Genomic DNA, 11850 nt, shown 5'->3' with positions numbered 1-11850 from the left:
ACTACTTCCTCATCCTCTTCTTCTTCTTCTTCTTCTTCATTTCAAAAGCTTCAAATTTTCGGTCCAAAACTTCAAATTTACCGTCAAAATTGTAAATTTTGTGTTCCTGTATCTGTTTTGGATTCGTAAGTGCGTTTGGTGTTGCAAAGTTTGTGTTTTTTTCTTTTTTTCTTTTTTTATTTGTCGGGTGGTTTTTGGAGGTTTTGGATATGGAGGTTTCAGTGATTAGGAGCTCGCAGACGAAGATCGGAAGGACAAAGTTAGCGTGCAGGGAACTAGGCTTTCGCAATTCGAAAGCTAATGGTGTGAAGCTATTAACTTCGAGAAGTAATATCAGCTTCGCTCAGAGCACGAAGTCAAAAGATTTACGGCTTCGATTTGCTCCGAGAGCCGTACAATCACCACCTCTCCGATCCGACAAAAGCTCGGATTTTTCCAAGAGATCCAAGTCGGTGAGTTTTCGATTTAAAAAAAAAAAAAAAAACTTTTTGGGGTTTGTGTTTGACTGCTTAGAAATTAGAGGAAGTAAAAGAAAAGCAACAGTTGTATTTTTCAAACATTTATTTATTTTCGAAATCGATTTTAAGTATTTTATATATATATATATATATATTTCTTAGAAACCACAGAGAGAAAGATCGAAGCTTTTTGTAGTGGATAAGAACAGAGTGAATATTAAGATTTAAGAAATAGGATCTTTCCATCCAATTTTATTTATTTATTAACTTATTTATTATTATTATTTTTTTTTATGGCCTACGTTTGCCATGTCTGGTTGTTGGTAGCTTGGAATAGTAAATTTAATAAATTAAAGGTGAATAAATGGAAACAATAACAAATAGGCAGTGACAAACAGTATTGTTTTCAGTCTGGGATGTTTATGTAAAATTTAAAATCATAGGCTTTATATTTTTTTTTTTTATATCTCGCCAAGTGTTTTAGAGTTTTAGCAAAAGTGCATGAAATTGCCATGCTTAAGATTTTGCTCGTGATGCTCGTAAAGTGTATAAATCCCACCATGTCAGAGCTGTGAAAAATTGTTTGGACCTCAGGTGGGTTTCATCGAAAATAGGTGCTTGTCTGTGCCAAGTTTTCAGTGCTGACTCTTGGTTTGGCCGCCAGGATGAGCTTTTAGAGTATTCTTTGTTTTAATCTGTAAAACTCAGTAAGGACCAATATTATGCTTTGAGGCTCCACAAATTTATAGACTAGATTATATGAAAGCGGTATATCAAGTGTCTGCTATCCATGCATGCATCTGGAAAATACTACTTTAAACAACTAAATCGGTGAAAGATGTTTAGAAGCTTGAATGCTTGAAGTGGGTTGAAGGAAATTTCACTTTGAAACGCTTATAAGCTTCAAAACTGTTATACTTCAATTTTTTAATACAGGTTATATTTATTTGTTAATTTTCTTGCCATTGCAATTTTGCAGGTAAGATTATATGTTGGTTTACCCTTGGATACAGTTTCAGAATGTAATACAGTAAACCATGCTAGAGCAATAGCAGCTGGATTAAAGGCTTTGAAGCTATTAGGTGTGGAAGGTGTGGAACTTCCAGTTTGGTGGGGAATAGTTGAGAAAGAAGCGTCTGAGAAATACGAATGGTCTGGGTACCTTGCCCTTGCAGAGATGGTTCAAAATGCAGGTCTCAAGCTCCATGTGTCACTTTGTTTTCATGGATCCAAACAACCTAATATCCCACTCCCTGAATGGGTGTCCCGGATTGGTGAAACCCAACCCGGTATATTCTTCACAGACAAGTCAGGACAGCATTACAAACAGTGCTTGTCACTAGCTGTTGATGACCTTCCTGTTCTCAACGGGAAAACTCCAGTTCAAGTTTATCATGGCTTCTGTGAGAGCTTCAAGTCTACATTCTTGCCTTCCATGGGTTCGACAATCCAGGTGAGAAGTCTGATTCTAGTCCCTAAAATAAGGTGTTCCTTATTGTGTTTCGAATGGTTACTGATGCTTTAAGTTGCTTCTGTTTTGTTAATTTCAGGGTATTTCCATGGGCTTAGGGCCAGACGGTGAGCTTCGCTATCCTTCTCATGATCGGATGACCAAAAGTAGCAGAGTCCGTGGAGTTGGAGAATTCCAGTGTTATGACCAGAACATGCTTAACATTCTTAAGCAGCATGCTGATGCAACCGGAAATCATTACTGGGGACTTGGAGGTCCCCATGATGCTCCCAGTTATGATCGGTCACCAAACTCGGGCAACTTCTTCAAGGATCATGGTGGATCATGGGAGTCTCCATACGGTGACTTCTTCCTCTCGTGGTACTCAAACCAGCTCATTAGTCATGGCAATCGTCTACTCTCCTTGGCTTCTTCAACTTTTGATGACGCTGATATGACAATATATGGTAAAGTGCCATTGATGCACTCTTGGTACAGAACCCGATCTCATGCTTCTGAGCTGACTTCTGGGTTCTATAACACATCTCTTAGAGATGGTTATGAAGCAGTTGCAGAGATGTTTGCAAGGAATTCATGCAAAATGATATTGCCTGGAATGGACTTAGCAGATGAACACCAGCCACATGAATCTCTTTCAAGTCCCGAGTCATTACTGAAACAAATCAGAACAGCCTGCAGAAAACATGGGGTTGAGATTTCTGGACAAAACTCATCAGTCTCTGGAGCCCCGGGAGGCTTTGAACAGATCAAGAAAAACTTGTCGGGTGAAAATGTGATTGACCTGTTCACTTACCAGAGAATGGGAGCCTACTTCTTTTCACCTGAGCATTTTCCTTCATTCACACAGCTTGTTCGGAACCTTAATAAACAAGAACTGGATTCAGATGATCTGCCTAGAGAGGATGAAGCTGCCGAGTCTCTACAAATGAGTTCTGATTCAGGCATCCAAATGCAAACCGCTTAGTGAGAGTTAAGATTATATGTAAATATCGAAATTGTATTATAGCATTGTATGTAAAGCTTTTGTAAGACAAAGCATAATGAGAAATAGCTAATTAGCTAAGTTGGTTATTCTGAATTAAAGCTAGAGCATAAAGGCATGTTTGATATTGGGAAATTGTAACGTGATTTCCCAACCTATCAGACAATTACAATTTACGTTTTGATGGGAAAATTCTGCTTTTTGACCTGACAAATTTGCAGTAGGAATGGGTTTTAAGCCTTTTACTCATTTCATTTTTATTTTTTTTTCTTTTTTTTCTTATTTTTTGGTAAATGGTATAAAGCTTTTAACAATTGTACCATTGATGGTCGGATATGAGCTTGACCCAAGGGTTAGAAAAGCCTGTTAAATTCTATTTTAGACCTTTTCAATTTTTATGACTGATGGTAGCTTTATTTGATAAGTGCATTAAAATGTTATATTTTACTATATTAGGCCATTTCGAAGGGATATACACTGATGATGATAAGCTTTGCAAAATAACCAAGGCCTTTCCGAGATACCAAAAATAAAATAAAATAAAATAAAACGTAATATTAACACTGTGAAACATGATGAGCCAACATTGAATTACAGGATAAGCCAAATTTCTGGATGGTATTGTTACTATTTACATGGGAAAAAAAACAAAATATACAGCACAAGAAACATTATGGTTGGCTATGTTCCAAAGTTCTTCATCTAATCTTAATTTTACGAGCTCTTCCCAATTTGACAAATCAAGGCTCCAGCCGGCAAAAGCAAAACCCAGAAATGAGTTATAGCAGTTGTCTTGCATCGTCTGCATACCAAACCAGCATGGAAATCACCTTCAAAAGAAAATTTTATAGCATTCTACATAATACATAGCTTACAATCCTTTCCTGCTCCTGGACAAAAAGAGAAAAATAACATTTTATTCCAAGTGCCATAAAGTAAAACCTAAAATAGACCAGAAAGGCAGTAACTGGACCAATATAATACATCAAAACAGAAAAAGGAAAAAAAAAAAGAAAATATATATATATATATATATGATTTGAGGCATTTGAGTTATTGTTTTATTATTCAACTATCAGATTCTGAGAGTTTGAGCTTTCAGATTAATGAAATTCAAACCTGATTCTTACATGTATCATTCACAAGCAATCTTGGTGTCAAAGCTGCTGAGGCAGATTGCAAAGGCCTGAAATGCCGAAATTGGATACCGGTAATCCATGGTAAATAAGTCTTTCCCTACTTTTCCAAACTGGAGGATGATCTTCTCATGTTCTGGCCCAGCTGGTCCATTCTCAGGAGAAGCCACCAATTGAAAGTTTTTCACTGAAGCAACCGTTACTCGTCCATGAAAGTTCAAACACCAACACTGGAGTTGCTCATGCCATCTAGGAGACTTGTTTCTTAACACCACCACTCCATCTTTTTGGCTAGCCAAAGGTCCTGATAGCAAATTTTCTGTGCGGTTTGACTTTGATCGGAAAAATGGGAGTGAAGGAAAGGAATCTACATTGCTAAGAGAAAGCTCTGTTTGTGTAGGGGCTACTCCTCCATGTTCAATTGCAGAGGAAGGAATAGCATCCATGATACACTGCATTCTCCTAGGACCCCTGCTATTTACAAAAACAGTTTCTATCAGCTCTACTTGAACTACGATAATCACTTCACATTGCAGTCATGAAGACTGGGAGAAAATGGACCAAGAGGAAAGTCTCAACAGTCTTGGTGGAAATAGAATTGAAGTTGTGTACATTGTTACATAAGGTTCTTTCTTACCTGGAACCCAACACATTTAGCTCATATGAAATATGAGCCACAGGGTAGTTTCCAGCAGGGACCCTAGGTGAAACCTGTTTCAAGTTCACCAGCCTAGTAGAGCGGCTTTTTATAACCTTGGCTCCAGCACATGGCGGCTGCCCATCAAAGATTGTGAACTTGGTTCCCAGAAAATTTGATCTACGAAAAGAAAAAGAAAGGGGTTTTTATAATTGAGTTAAGAGCATAGATAGATTGGGAAACAGTCAAATATATGCCTTTTGGTGCACACCTCAGTTTCCCAATATAGGTGCTACTCCCCTTTGACATATCATCAGCATGCAGAGAGATGATATAATCAGTGCATGTGGGGCGTCTACATTTGCGGGCAGCAAGAAGGAATTTCCCATCATCAGTTAGTGCTGTCATGGAGACCAAACAAGTAAAAAGGTAAAATTTTACAGCACAAAAAATTATGCAGACAAGAAAAGATCACTTCAAGTTTAAAGAGTTACAGGACAATTTGGGCAATACCTAAATGAACTAATCAAAGAAAGCCAGACAAATGCTGGAATAGTCATATCTTTAATGCTAATAAAAATACTGCAATATCATATGCTCACCATTTGTCAAACTTAGGTAAAGAAAATAAGTTTGGTTGGAACGATTCCGTTTTATAAAGCATTGGAGGAGAACATCCCTTGGACCAGGCTGCAAAACAAAATTATGAAATTTCACCATGAGGTAAAAAAAATATATATATATATATATATATATATCATTGATAAAAAAATGGCAAAAAGGTATTCAATCAGAAATAATTTACTCAAATACAGTTTAAAACACATAAGAAGGTTAAAATTATTTATTTTTCACTACATGGTGAACCAGACAATGGATCCTAAGACCCGCTAACCAAAACATTGCCTGGTGAAAGGAGCTCATTTTAAGAAGAGATAAAAGCTACTACAATTTGAAGACTATTCATCACAGAGACAGGCACTATTGACACTGGAAGTGGTCCCGTCAAGAACCTCACACAGGCCTGGAAATTGCTGAGCAACTTCCCAATAAAAACTCCCCAATGATTGAAAAGTGGAAAATTTATATGGAGGTCCCAACCAGTTTGTTAACAAGTCCGCCAAAGATCTACTGATTGACAGTCTGGTTGGATGAAAATGGCAAAAACTTTCAAATTCACTATGCAAGCACCCCCAAACAAGCAAGTTCCACTGAACAAACTACTTTTGCAGTGCCAGATGTATCGAATTAAGCAGACAGTTGACGTTTATATGTCTAATGAAATTAAGATTTTTTGTTATTATAGACAGAGAAAGATGAGTAAACACGCTTCAAGTCCTGAAAACATACAAAACTCAGACAATAAGGCAAATAAATTTGGAGAGCAACAACAATCTAGAATTCATGATACCCAAATGAATACTAAGAGCAATCAATTCTGCTCTTCATAATTCTGGACATCAGCTTCAGCTCCATGTTTTATATGCATGTATCATATCGATTTTTCATACTTTCTAAGCACTTTTGTCAAATATGGAAATAGGAAAACACATAAGAACATATTCAGAAATCTTAAAAATGAAACTGTATCATATGGGTGTCAAAATTTTCTCCAAAAACACACACATTTAACCAGATTTATCAGAATTTCCCAAAGGACACCACTCCTAACGAAAAATGCACACGAAAAATCAACAAAAACCACAAAACACTGAAAAGGGTATAAAAATCAATCAAAACAACAATGAAAAAACATTGAAAAAGAATGTAACGTAAACATTTAAAAAAAAAAAAAAAAAAAACCTGCTTGACGGAGATAGGAAAGGTCAACTTTGCAGAGAGTTCAGGGGTCTTGACGATCTCCTTGGTTATCACTCTCCAGCTCCGGCAAACACCTGCACAAGCCACGACGCTCTTCCTCACCGGCCAGGCGGACTCAGAAGACTCGATTTTGAGCAGTACTTCCCTGAGAAGCTCCTGAGGCATGTTGGCCCAACAGCTCTGACTGAGTCCATCGCATAACTCAGCCCGAGTCGCCGGCGAACCGTCCTGAATGACCCTTTGGGGCCTTGACATCCTTATGTCTTGAATCATACTCCTTATAGACATTTTCTTTCTTCTTCAAAACTCTAGTTTCTTCCTCACCCACAAATTTAAGCGTTTCTCTATATATATATATATACAATCAACAAATTATTATAAATGATAAAGTTTCCATTTATTTTTTTTTTTTCCTTTTTTTTTCTTTGTTGGGTTTTGGTGGTTAGGATGGGATAGGTTGGGGATGAGAATGAGTAGTGAGAATGAGAGTTGCTTTTGAGAGAGGGGAGTAAAGAAAAGGAAACAGTTTGAGAAATTTTCTATTTTTGTTTTCTCTGTTTTTTGGAAAATTTTGGAAATTGGGATTGAAAATAGGGTGTCTAAATGACACAAATAATAATTTGTTATCGTACGTATAGGGTATTTTTTTTCTTTTATAGAGCCTATTTCAATGTTTATTAGGTTTAATGATTGGGGGGGAAAATAAAAATTGGGTCTTGATTGGGGGCTAATTATATAAAAAATGTATGTTCCTTCCTTGTAATCTATTTTTTTAATAAAACATTTTATAGAGATTGTTATCCAAATCCAATGCAATTAAAATGTGTTGCTATTTGGTCAAAAATTTCCTATTTTATTATGTTGTATACTTATTTCGTTTGTTTAAATTTCATGAAAATAATAAGATACACATAAAAAAAAAAAAAAAATTTGTCAAACAAGCAAGACCTTGGTTTTTGGGTAAGGCTAAGAGGTTATGCAGAAATTGCAAAAAGGAGTAGGTGATTGGGTATGGGGATTGAGTTGGGACCCACATCTCAATTACAATAAATCAAAAATAAATTTGGATAATACATTATATAATATGGTAATGCATAACAGAAGGAAAGGCCACTGAAAAGTGGGCCCACCTGCAAAGGAGAAACAAAGAATGAATCTTCTTCTTCATCAGAGTCTCAGTCGATGGGCGGAGCCGCAGAGGCCAACAAAAATGAACGTACTCAATACTTCTTGCGGCCTGCGAAGCCTGCTCTTCTTTGCCTCTGCATGTAATGCCAAATCCAAGACCAAAGTTGAAAAGGTCCTCTTTGTCCCTCTTGATTTTTTATTTTTATTTTTTTATTTGCATATAAACAAAGGAATTTTAAATTTCTAAATACAAATTCAAACTCTTTGTACACACTGTTTATATGGGGTTTTTTAAGTAATTTATTTATGGTCCCATTTACCTAACACGTTTCTGTATGTTGGATATGCATTTTTTTTGTTTTTAAATGTAGTCAATGAATGAACCACCAAAAATGTAATCAAGGTTTAGACTTTTCTCTCTTCTAATGAGATGGTTGTGGTAAAATTGATCGCTTTTTAGGTTCATCCTTATATATTCCAAAAATGTTATATTTTTATAAGGGAGGTATGTTGTGTGACATGTTTTCAAAAATACTTACCAAAAAAACAAAAGTCACCCAAGTGGTAAAATAAATAAATTAAAATTATAAATAGAATCTTCTGATTACCGAAGTTGGAGAAATGGTGGACCACCACACCCCAACAATCTTTTATTCTCTGTCTCTCTGTTTCCTTTACTTTTTAAGGGGAAAAAAAAAGAAAAAGAAAAAAATTATTTATTTATTTATTCCTTGTATGCCCCTTTGTCACGCTTGAATTATAGCACTATGCAAAAAGATTGAAGGGCACGAGAAACAGAAGTAATTAAATTAAAAAATAAAATTAAATAAAAAACGAAATAATGCAAAAATGAAAAAGCCAAGAACATGAGTGATGAAGATGTGATGTATTATCTATCCAACTTCATCTCAGTGCAAAGAAAGTGAAGGGGGTAGAGGATGTGTTTGTCGGTTGGTTTAATGTATCTTAGTCTTTGTCAAAATTGAAACCCGCCAAGAAAATGCTTTGAGATAAGATTTCATTAAGCTGAGTATCATTATTCTCGGTGACTAGTACAAAACAAACAAACCTTCTTCACTTCAGCAGCCAACCTTTCTTTTTTTTTTTTTTTTTTTTTGGGGTCTTCATAAATTAATCTTCATTCTAATTATTTCATACACATCCAGCAGGAAAGGTCTTTTTCTAGCAATACCCATATAGCAAATCTTTTGCATTGTTTAGTTGTAACTGTAAAGACAAAAAATAAAAGAAAGTATATATAGTGGTTTAACATTTAAACTCTATAATTCTTATTCTTTAGTAAATTTAAAGAAGAACAAGTTTCAAGTTCTATATAGGAAAGACACAAACTGATTATATCTAAGTGATAATTAATATATATGATTAGAAATGACTATTTTTTGTTTAAAGAAAGAAAAAGAAAAAGGAATGATTTCAGAGAACCATTTGATATTATATATTCCTTGCAACTATTAATAATGTGACAAAGTTATTGGGTCTGAAAAGCTTTAAGGGTTAAAGAAAAGAATATTTTCTTCTTCTTCCTCTTGGTGGGCTCATGGTTAGGAGCTATCATGTATAATGTATGTATATATTTATTAGAAAGAGAGAGAGATTTTTGTACACGTTCCCTGGAGGACAGGCAGACTCAGAGATGGCAAAAGCAACAGCAGCCCAAGTTGGAAAATGGCCAATATACATGAGTTGTTTTTAGATGTTGATACCCCAACCCCACAACCCACCATTCTTATTTGCTGCAAATATACATGAGTTGTTTTTAGATGTTGATACCCCATAACCCACCATTTTTATTTTCTCTACTTATTATCTCAACCATTATTGAAAAAAGCCAAAAGCTTTTTCAAATGCTTCAAATTCCCACCATTCTTTGAATGATTTAATTTGGATCATTTACCACATGGATATGTATGTATATATATATATATATTTATATATTTATATATATTGCCAGTGGCAGAAAGGAAAAGAATTTTAATTGATAAAAAAAGAATATTACCGACAGATTCATTCGAATTAATGAATATTATTAAAAATTATTATATTCTCTTCTTGAAGATTATGAGAAGTATTTTTTCCTTTTTTGGTAAAGCTTATGAGACAACTGAGAAGCATCTTAGAGATAATAAAAAAGCAAACCGTAATATCAATAGTGGTAGCATTTTTCCTCTAAACAATATACACACATTGGAGAACAAATGCCTAACCCACCTGGTCTTCTTCTATAAAGACAATTTTTTAAAAATTATTTTAGGTAACCCTTTTCATATAAGTCACATGTTAAAAAGAATCTTGTGTAATTATCAGAATTTTCTATTTTTTCAACCTAATAAACTCTTCTGAAGATTTTATTAGGAAAAGGAAACAAGAGAAAAAAGAGAATTTTCAAGAGTTCTGATTGTTAAAGCTGATAATAACAATAGATACATAGTGCTGGCTATGATATTTTAGATTGGAGGAAGTTCATGCCACAAAGACCCACTGATGGGACATGATAATTACTATTTATGCCTCCACAAAAATTAACTATGGATTTTATTGGATATTTTATTTTAAATGCTAAAAACATTATTAGAGTGTATCATATAATTGATATTCACCGTTGTTATTGGTCTTTGAATATTAAACATTTTATATAAACTGTCTAATAAAATCCAAATAGATGATTTCTTTAAATTTTCTTATCAAATTCTAAATTAAAATTAAAGTGTAGGATCAACCTATTACCAGTAATAGGTTAACAGGCCTCTGATAGCTCCAGATGAAGCCAAAATGCAAATTCTGCATTATTCACCAACAAAACTCCAATTAGCTAAACGAAGAAGCTATATAAAAATCTGGCTAATTCAAAACTGGAAAAATATGTAACCCACAGAATGTTGTTGTCAATATAGGCAAACTAAAATATATGGTAGTTTGGATGAAAACAAAAATCTACACAATTACAAAATTTATGCTATAACAATAATTATAGTCAACGTTAATATCATCAAACAGAAACAGTAAGATATTTTAGTCACTGAATTCCAAAATGCTTTTTTACAAATAAGAGCGAAAAAATATATATTAAAAACAAAATTTCGCTGGCAGTGGCACAGTGATTGAATATGAATGGCAAAAAAGCTGTCCAAGTCTGTTGCTGTCAAACGTTGGTCTCATAGCATAATTGCTAAGGCCAACAAAATTAGGTCGCTTCTGCTGGAAAAAATAAATAAATGAAAATAAAAAATACAAAAAATCCCCCAACTTGATTTCCTCATTGAATTCGAATAGCAATAAGGGCCCCCACAACTCATTTCCAACCAAACCCTTAAATTCAATTGCACATACCTAAAAAAAGGTACTACTTTTGTTGGAATTTTGACTGACTTGCAATTTGGAGTGGTTAAGCCAAGTTCAACAAGGATACTTTAAACTGACTTAAATTATTATTTTACTCATTTCTATGGGAAATACCACTACAACGAAAACAAGAAACATGGGACTAATTGAAGAATTTTATTCTTGCCTGCCTTGTAAAAAAGCTTTCTACTTTTCAGCATTGTTATGTATCATTTTGTAAAAAAGGAAAAAGAATATTTATTGTGTTTTGTAATTGTTTTTTAAACTATCATATTATTAAAATTATATATTATATTTTTATGTGTATTCTTTATACATAGCAGCCATGGTTGTGTAACAAAAAAAGAAAAGCAGCCATGTTTGTTCATAGTGTTGTTCCCACAATTTTTTCCTAGTCGTTGAATGATATGCATTTTAAACGTGAGAAAAAAGAATCAACCGAGTAAAATTATGAATATTGCTCTCATATCAATAAAAAGTTTCTAGAAACTTAACAATTACCATATTTTCACTGACTTACCATGAACCTAGTCCATTTTACAAGATAGATAATTTTTTAATAAATTTTTACGTGTTGTACATAAACATAAATGCATTCGTATACCATATGTATTAATGCAAAATATACTGCATCACATCCCAGACAGTACACCAATTTTTTGCAATACGTATATACTATCAACAGTCAGTGCTTCCCAATTTTTTTCATTTTCACTGGTTCTCAAACCAACAATGTTTCCCAACAATTTCATGTCCAAGGACACGTTCAATCTGTGCCAGATTTCTGTACAGCCCAAACCCCAGGAAACCCACAAAACTAGAGCATCAAAACCGTCTAAGAATCCGAGTAATATCAG

At 34.3% G+C, this 11850-nt stretch overlaps 2 protein-coding genes across 8 annotated transcripts; one reads left to right on the top strand and one right to left on the bottom strand.

Moving 5' to 3' along the window:
• LOC107431507 (inactive beta-amylase 9) lies at nucleotides 1–3012 on the top strand. Its single transcript, XM_016042444.4, has 3 exons — nucleotides 1–452; nucleotides 1438–1911; nucleotides 2009–3012. Exons 1-3 carry the CDS (start codon nucleotides 210–212, stop codon nucleotides 2891–2893), a joined length of 1602 nt encoding a protein of 533 aa, XP_015897930.2. The 5' UTR covers nucleotides 1–209; the 3' UTR covers nucleotides 2894–3012.
• Nucleotides 3013–3432: 420 nt separating this feature from the next.
• Nucleotides 3433–7121, bottom strand: LOC107426905 (tubby-like F-box protein 3). 7 transcript variants are annotated; one of them, XM_016037203.4, is made up of 6 exons: nucleotides 6488–7121; nucleotides 5287–5374; nucleotides 4956–5085; nucleotides 4685–4864; nucleotides 4031–4521; nucleotides 3433–3801 (listed from the first exon to the last, which is right to left on the bottom strand). In XM_016037203.4, the coding sequence occupies exons 1-5, from the start codon at nucleotides 6791–6793 to the stop codon at nucleotides 4047–4049; spliced, it is 1179 nt and encodes a 392-aa protein (XP_015892689.2). In that variant the 5' UTR covers nucleotides 6794–7121; the 3' UTR covers nucleotides 3433–3801; nucleotides 4031–4046. The 7 variants fall into 7 exon arrangements, with proteins under 7 accessions (XP_015892689.2, XP_024933643.2, XP_024933645.2 ...); XM_025077875.3 differs by having other exon boundaries at nucleotides 3433–3795; XM_025077877.3 differs by having other exon boundaries at nucleotides 3433–3713.
• Between the last annotated feature and the right edge of the window lie 4729 nt (nucleotides 7122–11850).

The sequence above is a fragment of the Ziziphus jujuba genome, chromosome 11 (assembly GCF_031755915.1).
Source record: "Ziziphus jujuba cultivar Dongzao chromosome 11, ASM3175591v1".
NCBI classification, from domain to species: domain Eukaryota; kingdom Viridiplantae; phylum Streptophyta; class Magnoliopsida; order Rosales; family Rhamnaceae; genus Ziziphus; species Ziziphus jujuba.
This window is presented reverse-complemented; position numbering and strand designations above follow the sequence as displayed.